The 16,648-nt window shown below is 36.9% G+C and overlaps 2 protein-coding genes across 2 annotated transcripts; one reads left to right on the top strand and one right to left on the bottom strand.

Moving 5' to 3' along the window:
- Positions 1–1,670: 1,670 nt before the first annotated feature.
- On the top strand, positions 1,671–2,156 carry LOC110103791. The gene has a single exon (XM_020832634.1). It carries the CDS (start codon positions 1,671–1,673, stop codon positions 2,154–2,156), a length of 486 nt encoding a protein of 161 aa, XP_020688293.1.
- Positions 2,157–3,137: 981 nt separating this feature from the next.
- Positions 3,138–4,632, bottom strand: LOC110103793 (serine/threonine-protein kinase OXI1). The gene is made up of 2 exons (XM_020832637.2): positions 4,162–4,632; positions 3,138–4,079 (listed from the first exon to the last, which is right to left on the bottom strand). Exons 1-2 carry the CDS (start codon positions 4,518–4,520, stop codon positions 3,302–3,304), a joined length of 1,137 nt encoding a protein of 378 aa, XP_020688296.1. The 5' UTR covers positions 4,521–4,632; the 3' UTR covers positions 3,138–3,301.
- Between the last annotated feature and the right edge of the window lie 12,016 nt (positions 4,633–16,648).

Genomic DNA, 16,648 nt, shown 5'->3' with positions numbered 1-16,648 from the left:
CTCTGTAATGCGCCCTCAACCTTTATGCGCATGATGAATGAGGTACTCAAACCTTTCCTGGGCAAATTTTGCATTGTCTATTTTGATGACATCTTAGTGTTCAGCGTGTCTTGGCAATCGCATTTACAACATCTTTCCCAAATATTGGAAACATTGCAAAGCCAGCAGCTGCTCATAAACAGGACCAAGTGCGAATGGGGAGTGCCGCGAGTTTCTTTTCTCGGATTTGTTATTTCCGCGGATGGTGTATCCATGGACCCCGTAAAGATTGAAGCAATCTCAGCATGGCCAACGCCCCAATCCTTCTTTGAAGTCCGGAGTTTTCACGGGTTGGCAAATTTTTACTGCAAATTCATCGGGAATTTCAGTGTCCTCATGGCCCCAATCACCGAAGGATTAAAAGCTAAAACGTTTAGCTGGTCTGAATCCCAGCAGCAGAGTTTTGAGTCAGTAAAAGTAGCCATTTGTTCTGCACTTGTTTTGGCCCTCCCAAACTTTGAGCAATTATTTGAAGTAAGCACAGATGCTTCAGCGGTTGGAGTAGGCGCCGTCCTTACTCAAAACAGCAGACCCGTCGCATTCTTCAGTGAGAAGCTCTGTCCCTCCCGTCAAAAATGGGCCGCATATGAACAGGAGTTGTATGCCATTGTCCGCGCTCTCAAACAGTGGGAGCAATATCTTCTTCACCAGGAATTCATCTTATGCAGTGACAACAAAGCATTACAGTTCCTTAACAGCCAAAAGACAATTAACAGAATGCATTCCCGATGGGTAATGTTCCTCCAACGCTTTGTATTCACAATTAAGCATAAACCTGGAAGTGAAAACAAGGTCGCTGACGCCTTAAGCCGCAAACGCACCTTACTGTTCACATTACAAACCGAGATTACGGGATTGGCGTGTCTTCAAGAATTATATCCAACAGACCCTGATTTCGGTCCTCATTGGGCGCAATGTCAAACACAGACCAGGGCGGAAGATTTCACGATCAGACACGGGTATCTGTTCAAAAACAATGCTCTTTGCATTCCGGTTTCCTCATGGCGACAACAGCTCATCCGTGAGGCACACGGGGGAGCCCTGGCGGCACACGCCGGTAGTGAAAATACCCTCCGACAACTACAATCCAGATTCTACTGGCCACGCCTTCGACGAGATGTGTTTCGTATGGTTGCCAGCTGCCTAGTATGTCAAAGTTACAAAGGAGGTTCACAAAATACAGGATTATATCTTCCTCTTCCGGTACCTGAATCGATTTGGGAAGATCTAAGTTTAGATTTTGTTCTGGGATTATCGCGGACTAAACGAGGCAATGACTCAATCATGGTCGTCGTCGACCGGTTCTCTAAAATGGCTCATTTCATCTCCTGCAAAAAGACTGCCAATGCCGTGATCATTGCACACCATTTTTTCGATGAAATCGTCCGCCTACATGGAGTTCCCCGCAGCTTAACGTCTGATCGAGACGTAAAATTTATTAGCCATTTTTGGCGTGAGTTGTGGAAGCGTTTGGGTACTGATATCCGCCTTAGCTCAGCCTATCATCCCCAAACCGATGGACAAACGGAGGTTGTAAACAGAACACTGGGTAGCTTACTTCGGTGTCTAGTACAAGACCATCCGCGGCAGTGGAAGAAATGCTTAGTCGGGCTGAGTTCTCCTACAACGCTATGACCAATAGGTCTACAGGTACCTCCCCTTTCAGTATCGTATATACGAAAAGTCCTAATACAGTCTTGGATGTGGCGGTGTTACCAAAGTGTCAATCCAAGGCGGCGGCCACCTTCACGGACCAGTTCACAGATATGTTGTTCAAAGTGCGCCAACAGTTGATTCAAACAAACCAAAAATATAAACGGGCCGCGGATGTCCATCGTCGTCAGCGCATATTCAATGTAGGGGATCTCGTGATGATCAGGCTCCGCCGAGAACGATTTCCGGTGGGCCAATATTCAAAGTTAGCAAGGAGAAAGATTGGTCCACTACCAATTTTGACGAAAATAAACGATAACGCCTATACCGTGGCATTACCGGCTGACTGCAACACTTCTCCAACCTTTAATGTATCTGATATCTGGCCGTATTTTCCTCCCGATGATGGCGTTCTTCAGTTCAGCTCGTCGGAGTCGAGCTCTTCCGACACCGGGGAGGACTGATGCAAGGGACTGCAGGGCTACTCCGCGGGACAACACACAGCCAGTCTAACGAACAGATACGTGGCAGCTTTCTATTAATCCCTTTTTGCTTTTCGTACCGCACTACTCTATATTTTCAACCAATAGCAAATTTCCGTATTTTTAGCATTCTCGTTAATAGCTGTTATATAGGAAATGGTTGGGAGAACGAGGGCAGACTTTTTGATCATCTTCTTCCTTTTGGAAATATACAGAAATATACAGAGCACTGTAGTTCAGTGCTTTTTTACTGTTCCATTGTCTTGCATTTCTCCTTGTATTCTGGTTATTTGCAGATCCGACGGCATCAGATTGGTATCAGAGCCCGATAACCAGAAGACCGAATGGCAGAGCGAGGCAAGGAACCTGCATCGGAGGGAGTCAGAACTCTCGATGCGCTTTGGGTAAACCAGGAGAACGTCAACCGGAGGATTGACGAGCTGACCACTGAGGTGCGACAGCTAGCCACTGATTTTCGCCGTGAGTTCAATCTCGGAAGGGCGAGACAACCACCGCTCCGTGGTCATGGAGAAAATCCAACCACCGGGCGCGTACAGAGAAGAAGAGACGGGGGAATAGAGAGACAATGGGGAACTCCACAGACGTTCTTGGCGACATCCGATTCCGAGGAGGAAGAAATTCGTCATCGACGAGCATGGGAAGTAGAATCTGAAGAAGAGGACACAGGTCGTCCCTATCTCCCTAACGGCTATGGCCAGCAACGCCAGAGGATTCTTCTCAAACAATTTCATGCCAAAAAAATTCAAAAAAAATTATGCTTATTTTGATATAATTTTATATACGAATATTTTTACATAATTTTTTATTTATACCTATTTTATATTTATAAATTCAAATTAAAAGTTAGGCCATGTGAGTAGCAACTGATGATTTTAAGCACATAAATTTAGTATAAATAAAAATACGACCAAAATAATGGTAGGAATTTCTACTCTCTTTATCTTTGATTTTAAGGTTGAAAAGGAAAAGCTCTGATTTTCTCATAAATTCACAACTTTCGGGTTGAAAATCGCCCGAAAATTAGCTTATTAGTAGATTTCCCTTCCAAAATAACTATGCAACTTTACCGCAAACGATTTCCAAATCAAAAGACTGTAAAATCCCCATTAATGGAGTAAATTTCTCACTTCCGTCACACTAGTTTCCTTCGCTGCCAGCGCTTTCTCGAAAACTTTCTCGACGATCTTCTCCACCTCCAAGCCCTCGATCCCTTCATCCCAATCCTTCCGCATCGGAATATATGGTGGCCGCGCAATGTCAACCACTAAATCCCAATCAACTCCTCTGAAAAACTCGTGCCGCTTAATCTCCTCGCTGGTGATCCTCTTCGACGGATCCTTCACCAGCATCCGTCTAATCAAATCCCTCAGCGGCATCGGTTTTCCGACGAGATCCGGCGATTCGTGCAAGATCCGGCGGAATGTCTCCCTCCGATTCTGCCCTCGAAACGGTGTTCTTGCATACAGCATCTCGTATAGAATGACGCCAAGGCCCCACCAATCGACGGCGAAGTCGTGGCCCTTTCCAATGATGATTTCCGGCGCAACGTATTCCTCTGTGCCGACGAACGATTTCGATTTCGCCGGAGAAGGAAGCAGGGGATCGCCGGTGGGGAGGTCCGGCGTGACTCCGGCGTGGCGGGAGCAGCATCGGAACAGAGAGCGTAACTTTTTTCGTTTCGATTCGGCGAGGAGGGTTTCGGACCGGGTGAAAGGCGTTTTCGGGGATGATCTGGATGTTGGAAGTTTGGTCGAGAGGTCGAAGTCGATAAGCATTATGTGGCCGTTCTCCTGAATCATAACATTTTCCGGTTTGAGATCGCGGTAGATGATACCCAAATTGTGAAGGTGGGTTAATGCGATCACCATTTCCACGGCGTAAAAGCTTTTGTATCAGAAGAGGAAATCAGTACTAAATGCAGAGCATATAAGCAGTTTGAGATAATTAATTGAGTGAACTCACTCACTGTATCGTCTCCAGCGAAAACATTTTCTCAGTTTGGCAGCTACGAACGGTGTTCAGATCGCCGCCGGGGCAGTAATCGATGGCGAATCCGACGATTTTATCAGTGGAGACGATTCCGCGGAGAGAAGGGAGGAGGGGGTGTTGAAGTTCGAGCAGGACGTCGCGCTCGAACCAGATTCTCCGGAAATCGGCATCGCTTGAGGGTTTTGAGATTGATTTGAGTGCAAGGGTTTCCCCGGAGGTGAGGTGGCGGACAAGGAAGACGATGCCGTTGCCCCCGCGACCGAGAATGGAGGCGGCGGTTAGGTCACTGAGCTCGATCGTGGCGGGAAGAGTTGGGGGGTTTAGCCTCTCGGCCATGGTTACTTGCGAGGGAAATCGGAGCAGGTAATGGAGGAAGACGGGTGGTATTGTAAAGATTTATAATCAAAGGAGAAGATAGAATGTTTGGAATTTGGATCAAGTTGGCGTAAAGATAATATTCTTATTTCGTGTTTTAAAAACGAGAGAAAGACTACGCTAATAGCTCGTTTGAAAGTGAAATTTCGACAGGACAGCAAATCCAAAGGAGAGATCCTTTATAATTCGACTGGTGGAAGCTTTGTTTGTTTGTTTGGGATAATTTTTGTACTGTTTATTAAACTATTTTTTAATATAAAAAATTTTAATTTAAAAAATTTATATTAGAAAATTGTTATCGGATAATTTAATATAAATTATTGTAGCTTTATATTACATATTTACATAAAATTTATAAATATAAATTGTATAAAAAATTAACATTATAAAAATATTTGCATAAATCATTTATATGTATAATTAAATATATAAAAGTTAATTTTTTATAATATAGAATTAAATATATAAAAAACTAAATAGATATAAACTTCGATCAGTTCGACCTCCATCACCTACTATAGTTCCTTCGACTATTGTAGCCCGATTATGGTCCCTGCGATCACCATCGCCCAACTACTGTCTAATCGGCCAACATCACCCTCCAACTAATTTCCTTTTGGCCTTCGTCATCCAACTACAATCCATCTGACCACCGTCGCATGCAATGATCTTGACATCTATCACACACCAACTATGTATTTCTTACCTTTTTCGCTCGTTGACTATAGTCCCTCTGACCTCTGTCACCCAACAACAGTTCCTCCAACTAGTTGACTATAATCCTTCTGGCCTTCGTTGCTCAACAACTATGGTCCCTATGACCTTAGTCGCCCGACTACGGTCACTAACCTTTGTCGCCCGAATATGGTCCTCATACCAATGATCCCTCATACCTCTATCACTTGACTAAAACTCCTTTGATCTATATGGCTCGACCATGATCCCTTCGGCCACCATCGCTGGACTATGGTCCTACCGACCAAATGAGCATGCCAATGCTCCCTTTAGAATAGCTCACAAGTCATTGGATGCTTTTAAATCCAAATATTTAATATGATCTATATAATGTATATTTGTTATATTGAACCAACGTCTTCCCCCACGGAAAGACATCATTTGTAATCAACGAAAAACGCTAGTGAAATTATTTTAATTGAACGATACCTCATGATTTTTTCCATTTTCTTGATTTTCCATGTTAAAATTTTACTGTGTCTTATAATTCATGCATATTTCTCTCATTTATGTGCATGCTAGATTTTCATATGAAGCTAGGACTAAACACTATTTATCATCATGAATATTTCGACATGCAACAATAGACATTCAAAACTCTTTAGAAAAACACTTTGAATTCGCTTTACGCGTCACAACAAATATTCTAAAAATCAAAATAAATGCTTTTTAAATACAATAATTCAATAAATCTAAAACCCCTCCAAATTAACCGCTCCAAAATTTTTCTTAATTTTCATTTATTATTTAAAAATGACTATTACTATAGTATCGTTAGTTAAAAGCAAAAGGCTGAAATAGAAGATAAAAAAAGGGTTCAAATTTATAGGAAACGAGCAAAAAGATTGGATTAAATTAGGCGAAGAAAACAAAGCATTCAAGCTTACGAAGCTGTTCAAGGCTTCATCTATAGGTGGAAGTCCCGCCAACAACGTAGCCATCCATAGGAAAATAGCAGGCAACTTGCGCTATTTCACATGCAATATTTCTTCTAAAAATTTTAATTTGATGGTTAAAAAGTAAAGTTGTATTGCCTGCTAAAAAAAAATTCTTATAATTAAATTTAGGGGTTTTACAGCCATGCCATTTTATATTACATATTTTACATATTTAACACCTAAAACATAAATATTTCATTTACACCACCCTAACACAAATCTAACCTCAAATATATCACTCCGTCCCTTATCTAGGTCACAACGTTATCCCCCGAAATCGCGAGCTCTTCCCTTCCTGTGCTCCGCTGCATCTGCTCCATCTTGCTCGGTAGTTCGAAGTGATCCGGGGTGTGTTCGCGGAAGAAGGCATTTCTCTCGTGACGTTGGATTGCATTGCCTTTGCATATGCTCCATAGGTTTGGTTCCTTGCCGCATTTTGCTGTCTTGCTTTTTTTGGTCGTTGTCATCTGGGCTTTTTATTTCTTTCAAAATCTGCTTTAAGTTTTGATAAAGCAAGCATCAAAATCTGCTTTAAGTTTTGATGAAGCAAGCAAAATGGATGAAGTTTATTGTCACTGTATTTTACAGAATTTTTTTGTCAGAATTTTACATAAATTAGGTTTTTTTTTTTTCACTGTATTTTACAAAATCTGCTTTAGGTTTTTTTTACATAATTTTTTTTTCATATTTGATAGATTCTCTGCCGTATTTCATCCCCAATGAGTTCAGTAAATTCTTCTATTAGGCAAGACACACGGCAGCATTCTCAAGTTTATTGTCATTGTCATTTGAAGTGTGTAGTATTCACTTGCTACCGAGGACTTAATCGAGGCAGACAATTTTGTAGGTGCATTCATAATCGAACAGATGACCTTTGCAATTTTTTTAAATGGATGGATGAATTAGAAGAGCCTTCTCTTGACACATTATGCTTGGAGAGGCATAGATGAGAAGCTTTTGAAGAAGCTGGACCTGCTCATATTTCAGATGAAAGTATTTATTGTCTTAGTTGCTATCGACATCATCATTAGGATGTATTTTGCATAACAATGTTTGTAATGGAACATCTTTTGACTATTGATATAGTGTTGTGGAAGTCAACTTTTGTTGTGTTTGTAGTGTGTGAGTGTGTTGTATCTTTATTGAAGAACTTGTATCTTGCAAACTTTTGATATAAATGGTGTTTTGATTAAATTGTGTTGTTTGGTAGAAGTCTGTCAATACCTAATTCTATGTCATCATATTATTATACAAAAGCTATTCATCAAATCATTCTATCACGGCAGCATTCTCAAGTTTATTGTCACTGTCATTTGAAGTGTGTAGTGTTCACTTGCTACCGAGGACTTAATCGAGGCAGACAATTTTATAGGTGCATTCATAATCGAACAGATTACGATTGCAATTTTTTTAAATGGATAGATGAATTAGAAGAGCCTTCTCTTGACACACATTATGCTTGGAGAGGCATAGATGAGAAGCTTTTGAAGAAGCTGGACTTGCTCATATTTCAGATGAAAGTATTTATTGTCTTAGTTGCTATCGACATCATCATTAGGATGTATTTTGCATAACAATTTTGTAATGGAACATCTTTTGACTATTGATATAGTGTCGTGGAAGTCAACTTTTGTTGTGTTTGTAGTGTGTGTGTTGTATCTTTATTGAAGAACTTGTATCTTGCAAACTTTTGATATAAATGGTGTTTTGATTAAATTGTGTTGTTTGGTAGAAGTCTGTCAATACCTAATTCTATGTCATCATATTATTATACAAAAGCTATTCATCAAATCATTCTATCAATGTGCAGTCAAACTAGTGAAATGGGGGCCAAAATCAGCTCTACTAACTCAGTGAAAAAAGTTCCAGAAACTCATGTAACAACTCAAGCTTAATTTTTGTAACATCTCCAAGGTCAGTTGTTATGGAACATGTTAACAATATTAAGTAATTTAATGAAGTTTATTTTTACCTGTCTACATAGTAGTGTTCATCAATGTATGAATGCCACAATGAGTGTTCTTTCATGCCAATGAACGCCATGGCATGGATACATGGAAGTCCGGTCACCTCCCACACCCTACAAGTGCATTCTCGTTTTTCAACTTCAACAATATGTCTTGAATGTACGCCCTCCACCTCAGCCTTCCAAACACTTGATTGACTGACTATTAGATGATCTTTAATGGTTGTAATATTCCTTATGTACTCTTCCACTTGCGGTACTAACTCTCGATGCCAAGTCATGCTATTCATTTTTTGCATAGCCCTTTGTTCCATAAGCATACCACGAATGATATCAACCAGGTCAACAATAGGTTTATTTCTAGCTTCAACAATCCATGAATTAAATGATTCAGCAAAATTGTTAGTATTGGCGGCATGGTTAATCCCTATCATGAATTGGCTTCTAGACCACTTGTAAGGTAATGAGTGAACTGTTGGACTTACGTTCGATAGCTGAACAAGCTTCTTATAAAACTCTATGCTTGTGTAAGCATTTGCTACTGTCCAAACCAACCCTTGAAGTTTTTGCCCATCTTTACAATGGAAATTTTTTTATATTCTTCCACAAATGATGAATACATACTCTATGCTCTGCTTATGGATAAATTTCTCTTATAGCATTGCCTAAACCCTTCTCCATGTCCGATATGAAAGCAAGTGGTTGCAAGTTTGCACCAATAGTAGCACCCAAATTGCTAAGAAACCATGTCCATGTTTGTTTTGATTCAGTCTCAACCACAACATAAGCTATATTAAATAAACCGTTATTGTCGTCAAGGGTATTTGATGATAGAAGCATACCCAAATACTTTGATTTAAGGTGGCAAGCATCCACACTTATAAGAGGTCTACAACCACTAAGAAATCCATTAGTACACACCTTGAAACTTACATAAAAACTTTGAAAGGCATGATCATAACTATCAAATGTGTATGTAATATGTGACCCTGAATTTCTTTCAAGTAATTCAGCTTTCAATGTTGGTACCCATTTGTAGCTATCATCAACTGAACCGAAAATTGCATCACGGGCTTGTTCTCTTGCTCTCCATAGCTTCATGTAAGGTACTGATAAACCATATTCTTTCTCTAGATTGCTCTTGATTTCTTTCGGTGGAATGTCTAGGTGCCTCTTCACTAAATCTTGAATTTCATTAGCAACCCAAGCAAATGTGACGAGTTTATTCCCTACACGATTAACATCAGGACAAGTGTGTACTCCATCTACTCTCCTTATTTGGAAAGACTGAGTATCTTCACAAAGGGATGCCCGAATTCTCCATTGACATGTTTGGTAAGAACATGTTGCAATAACATGTTTCTTATCACTTACTTTAATTCTAACACCGAAGTTATTTCTAATGGCTACTGATCGTAGAGCGTTTTTGAAAGTTATTGCATCATTGAAGAGTGTGCCAACTTCTAAATCTTTAACACCCATGTTTGTAATGGAACATTCAACCATCTCGTCTACACTTATAACCTCCATAGGATTTGAAACTGGTTCATTTACATCATCTTCTTGTACTGCAACTACAATCTCAACACATGCATTCCCTTTCAATTGATTAACCAACTCATTCACATCATTGTCAGTAGTAAGAATTTTATATTCTTTGGGTGATGTTCTGTATATGTGGTAATACATAATATACTGATGTCCTTTGAGCCATGGACATATTCTATCTATTTTTGTTCTAAGCTTGCAAATATTGATATAGCCTTTCTCAAATTTAACAGTTCTTTGTTTGCCGCCATTGTACCTTCTCCTACATTGATCCATGGTTACAATCCAAAAACCTTCAAACCTAAATAATACCAATATTTCCTCTTTTTGTTCTCCAGTGCTATCATTAGGGACCTGCATTAACAAAAAGATAAATGATTTAACTTTAACTGTAACACCCAAACTTTAGGATGCAGGAAAATAAAACTTGTTAAGTATTGATTTCACTGCATTAACAAACCAAATCACGCTTAAATAAAAAAATTGATTTACCTGCATTACCGATAGCAAGGTTTGCAAGATACACTTTCATCCCTTCCTCTTTTGGTTCGCCCAATGACAGCAGGTTTGCAAGATATCACCGAAGATAACAAGCACACCTGTGAGAGGAAACACTGAAAGACGCACGGAGTTGCTCGTCCGTAGGAGAGAGAGCGCGCAGAGCTTCGCCACTGGACCGTTAGAGAGAAAACACCGAACAGAGCAAGTGCGGGAAAGAGCAATGTCGGGATAATGACGTGACTGGATAAGTGATGGAGTGGTATATTTGAGGTTAGATTTGAGTTAGGGTGGTGTAAATGAAATATTTATGTTTTAGGTGTTAAATATGTAAAATAGGTAATATAAAGTGGTATGGCTATAAAAACCCCTTAAATTTATTTCTTTGCAACGTTCATAATGAATCACACTCTTATTTGTTCTTGTTCTTAATGAAAACCTCTTACTAGCGGAGATCGGCGAACGGCGGAGGGCGAGGCCAGCGTGGACTAAGGTAGTGGCGGTGTGGCACAGTGCCGGTGCGGTGTGCGACTGTGGGTCGATTTGACTAGCACGGAGCGGAAGGCCAGCCGTTGGCCTGATGACTAAAGTGGCGAGAGTGACATACGCGACACACGAGTCATTGCTGGCCGCCTGGCTATATCTATTATACTTTTGGGTTTGCAGGTTTACCCGGATTACTTTTGGGTTTCCGGGTCAACTCGAACCCGACCAAATTTTATAAACGAGTCAAAAACAAAGCCATACATGGATCATGGTTAGGTAATCATTGGGTACCCATGCCTTACTCGGATGGGCTTCACCCACCCATGGTGACTTTTAGGATACCGTACCCACATATACCCACCCACTTTTTATGTTTTTTAAACACAGTCTGTCACAGACTGATGGTTTTGAGGTTTTTTGCCCTTTGCTCTGATTGCAAACTTTCAAGCCTCATATCAGAATTTACTGTAGTAGCAACATGGTTAAGTGCTGCACACTATGTTGTGAGAATTTCAATGATATAAGATATACAGAGATTAGCAATATAAATTGATTTATCCCTCAATGTTGAGTATCCACCCATACCCACCCACAAGGCCTTGGGCGTACCCATACCCATTGGGTATGGGTGGGTACATGGGTGGGTGTGAGTATGGGTACTTAATGCAGGGCTCTGGTCAAAAACTTGAACCCGAACCCGACTCATATAGCAAACAGGTTGACTCGAACTCGAAATTTTCCGGGTCGAGTCTGGGTCGAGTTTCGAGTCAGGTTAGATTTTGACACCCCTACTTCCTACTTTTAAGCATAAGAAGTTAACAAAAAGGCCATTCTTAATGAATATAGTTAAATGAGTAGTCAAGAGTCTCTCTTCTTGAATTGAATTGACCTCATCTTCCTTCATACTAAGTCTGGCCATTACTCACAACCTAATTTTATTAATAAAAGACTAACTTAATCATAATTTAATTTGAGATTAATTAATCTAATATTTAGTTGTCTTATTAAATTTGTTCCAAATGTCTTGAAAGGCTAAGCAACTCTTATCAGCTTATAATCCTGCTTAGCAATATTTTAATATTGGATCTTGCAACTTGCTAATAAGCATAAAATAGAGAAGACATTGACCATTAACATTCATAGAAAAGGTTGGATAATGAGGCCTAATAACTAATATATTTTTAAGTAGAACAGGCTTTCAACTTAATATAATATTAAAAAATTTAAAATATATATTAATAGAAGAATATTAAAATATTGAACAATTGTTTATAAATTTTGATTTTTATATCAAAAAATGAATTTGATTATTATTGTGTTAGGCTTAATTTTAATATGTATTTATTTTTTGGTCAAGAATATAAACTTAGGGTTTATTGGAGAGAGCTGGAAATGTATATTAAAGTACTTGTTGAGCTGTTATAGAAATTGTAAGAAAATGCTTCGCATCATAAAATTTTTTAAAATGGAGCAAGAAAGTAATAGCTTGATCGAAATTTTACAAGAATCTAAAGGGATAAAGTATATAGAAAGTTGTACTTAACTAATTTACAATGGTTAATACTTTTTCCAAAACTAGGTGTTGAATTATTTTGAAGAAAATAGATATTTTTTAAGTTCTTATGGGTATTTTAATTTTTTATTTTTTATTTAGAAAGTTGGATCATAATTTTCTTAATAACAACTACCACAATACAACATTATTGCTATAAAATTTAAATTTTACTATGGAAATTCTTAAAATAATTGTAAACAAATTATAGTGAAATAGAATTTTGATAACTTTTAAAAAACAAAATCTTGAAAAAAGGTGCTCCATGTTATGAAGGGGGTGGAACATTCAAGATTGAACATTTGTTATACTTTTTTTTTAATGAAAAGTCATTGGGTAGAAAAATATCTTGAAAATTGAAGCAATATTTCAATATCTTTATATCAACCTGCTATTTTGGCTAAGTTTTGGGCATTTTTCTACTGCTTTCTAAACCAACTATTTAGTATAAAAATTTCTAGTTAAAAAAATTTTTGTGCTAAAAAATTATTTTAGAAATTAGTAAAAAAATTATCCCAAACAAAGCATTAACATAAATTATTATTTTTCTTTCATTGCAAGAAATATGCTAGTCATATTTATTAAATAAATATGAACAAGTATTAAAAAAAATATGTTTATTGTTTATGTAACAAAAATTTGTAGTTAATTTCTACAAAAAATATAGCTAAATAGCTCCTTTTAATCATATTATTGATAATCACAGTTAGTAAAAATACAACTAATAACAACAACATTATCATTATCATCAAGCTTTTATTCCACTGTGTGGGCTCTGCTATATGAATCATTTTTCTCCATTCCGTCCGTCTAAGAATTCAATTATCATTAAAATCTAATAAAGAAAGATCATTTCTAATATTTTTTATCAAGTTTTTTTTGCTCTAATATCTACCTTTCTTAACCTAGGTCAGATCTAATACATCTACTCTTCTAATTGAGTCATCGTATGGTTGATATTTTATGCGACCACACCATCTAAGACGACCATCTCTAATTTATCTGTTGGAGGAGCCACTCCAATAATTAAAAATACAACCAAAAGATAAAAATATAATTAAAGATATAATTGTCTAATTTTTAAAATCCTAAGACAACTTAACTACTAATAAATATTAATTGCAACACTATCATGCAAAATTACAATACTAGTTATATCATGTATTAATTAGCCTTCACTCTCTCTAAACGAAGACAAAAATAAGAATTTGAATTTTACCCTGTCATTGTTACTTGTAGCATTCAAATGATAGTAACAAGTAAGAAAAATGTAGGAGAAATGAAAAGAGGAAGGTTATTTTGTCAAATCTTTCACATCACTTTGTTGATTAGGAACAACATTATATTCCATCATTCTGACTTTGGGGATAATCTTCTTTTAATGGGGAGAAACTTAGAGTTTTAAAATGGAGGTGAAAGACTTTTGCTCTAAATCATAAGAATTGCAAACCTCCGATCAAGACAGATAACACATTTTTCTAAGGTAGATTGGAGCCTGATTGTAGGGATTGTGAGCATTGATCGCCTTTGAACACAATCTGTCCAATGAGGACATTCAAAACTTCTTTATAGGGAAGATTGGAGCTTACCATTGAGACTACGTGTAATGCCTCGGAATCTAATGGAAAGAATTGAAAATATTTCCTATTTCATCTCATATCTCAAACACAAATAGAGCCACTAAAAATATTTAATATGAATATTTTTATTTCTAAAAAATAATTATATATAACATCCATCACAAGGTCTAACCAATATAAATTTTAATTAGATTATAAAAAAGAATTAATACCTCAAAAATACTAGAATGTTCTACAGACCAGAACTTATCAATACTGCACTGTTGTATCAGGATCTCATCCTTCCTAAAATAACGTATAAACAATAAAAAGTGAGCATACACATATACAAATGTTAACTGGAATTTAAAAAAAATAATATTTTAAAATTATTAGAATGTTCTACAAATTGGACCTTGTCAATACAACATTATTCTACTGGAGCCTTAACATTTCCTAGAATAATGTATAAATAATACAAAGTCAGCATACACATGCTCAGTAGGCTACAAAATCTACTACATAAATATTTCATCTGTCATCAAATCACACAACTCTAATTAAATAGGTAAATATAAAGTTAAAAAGGAAATAAGTAAACATTTATATATGATTATAATAACGGAGGAACTTTAGTATTCTCCCACAATTCCGCCACATGAATAGAGGAATTCCACATTGCTAACATGTATGCATGATTATATAAGAATATATAAAACTTACTTATGTACGATAGCTTTAGTAATGCACGGGGTATAATTTGCACACATGTTTAATAGTAATAGTTTAGGATACCATTCACAGGAAACATAGATATTATCATTTTAAGGCATTTATTGTATTATAGTAACTTACAGAGAGATCAATATACTCACAGAAACATAAAAAAATAAAAATATTAAACCTGCGATGAAATTTTCCATTTTCACTATCTACGTGCTCAGAATGTTATATTCCACAACATAGAAAATGTTACGCGAAGAAATATTCACCAGATTTTAAGAAATCACATAAAAATCCCAAATCTACCCATATAAATGTCAAAATTTAAATCTCAAGCTGAATAATTTCCTAAACATACTCGACAAGAGAAAAGAGCTTGAAAGTTTTTGACTCTCTTCTTCTTCTTTTTCTTACACCTCTTTCTTTTTCTCTTCTCCTCTCCATTGGCGAAGGATTTGGGTGAATGCATTTTGAGTTAGTAATTTTAAATATTTATATAAAAAACAAATTTTGAATTAGTATTGTGGCACCAACTTTTCCAATCACTACAAGAAAATTCGCAATTACCGGTGAATGGAATTTGCCGGTAACAACCAAAATACGCTGAAAATATCATCTTTTCAGTGCATTTTCGATGCAAAATTGTTTGACGGTAATTCGCACATCGGAAAGAAAATACCGGTGTAAATTTTCCGCCGGAAATATGTCATGACCCGGCTCGGTAAACTCGCAAGTGCGAGGCGGGAACAGAGGTCAGACGGGAAAAGAGACAAGTTAACAAAGCATATCATTAAATCCTCCAAAATAAAAATTAACATCTTTACTACAAGAATGAAAGAGCCACTAAAGTAATTCCAAGTAAAATTTTTCTATTTCATTTACCTTTCAAAAGAGATGATTACATAAAAGTTCTTCCAATAGAATGGATTCTAAATCACAATTAACCCTCTCAAAAATCTATACATACCATCATCTATCAGCAAAAAAATAACAAAACATCAAAAGAACCTGCCGCCCATCATCTCCCTACGACGGTAGGTGCGCGGTGGTTGGTCTGTCATTTACCCTTTCCTAGATCCTCCTGAAAAGTGTTCCTACAACGAGGGTGAGTCTTATACTCAATAGGTGAGAATGGAAATTCAATAAACTTAGAATCAAGAGAGAAAAACTATAACATGCTTTGAAAATTTTAGCAAAAGAATCATCAATTATATAACAAGTTGTGCTCAAAGAAAAGCATACATTTTTCTCAACTTTCAAAAGCTTAATCCTGCCATAACCTTTCCTTTCTTCCTTTTTTTAAAACATCATGCCTCAAGTGATAATCTCAAATGCATATAACATGTGTATGAAACATTTATAACAATTTAATATATAAAACTATAACACCCGTCTCAGGAGTATCACTTGTACTGATCAGGTACATATAATTTGGCCATTTTCTTTTCCATTGGTTCATAGGAACCATCCTTTTTCATAGCTCATAAGAGCCTCCTTTTCCATGTCTCATAAGAGCCTCCTTTTCCATGTGATACTCCTGCGTCAACATGCACATACATTTATTACTTATATAACTATAAGAGATGCTTTATGTAAATAATTCTTAAACTAACCACTTGTATGATTCCTTAGAGAAATGCATGCTTGATATGCTTATGCGTGCTTTTGCATGTAAGAGGAAAGACATGTATAGCATAAGTAGAGAAATGAGCATATGATTCATTCATAAATCGTACATTTGCATAAAAAAGACCCATTGCATTTGCTTCAAGTGTCTTTAAACTTACAAGGGAACATGAGCCATGAAAGTTTTGTGATGAGCATAAATGAATTGGTAATTTTTATGTAATTGCAATGAAAGAAAAGTTGTCTAACATTTATAAGAAAATCCATTCCACCTACCTCAATCCGTGCACTCTTTTCTTTGACCGATCAACTCTTTCCCTCCACACGATTTATATCTAAAAGAAATATTTAAAGAAAAACATAAGTGACTAATCCCTACACAATAAACTAAACCTTAATTCTAAAGTAATAAAAGAGTCCTTTCTATGTTTTGTTTAAGTTCCAAAAATCAAACTCTT

The sequence above is a fragment of the Dendrobium catenatum genome, unplaced genomic scaffold, assembly GCF_001605985.2.
Source record: "Dendrobium catenatum unplaced genomic scaffold, ASM160598v2 fragScaff_scaffold_1070, whole genome shotgun sequence".
Lineage (NCBI taxonomy): Eukaryota > Viridiplantae > Streptophyta > Magnoliopsida > Asparagales > Orchidaceae > Dendrobium > Dendrobium catenatum.
Note: the sequence above shows the minus strand (reverse complement) of the source record. Positions and strands in the feature narration are given on the sequence as shown.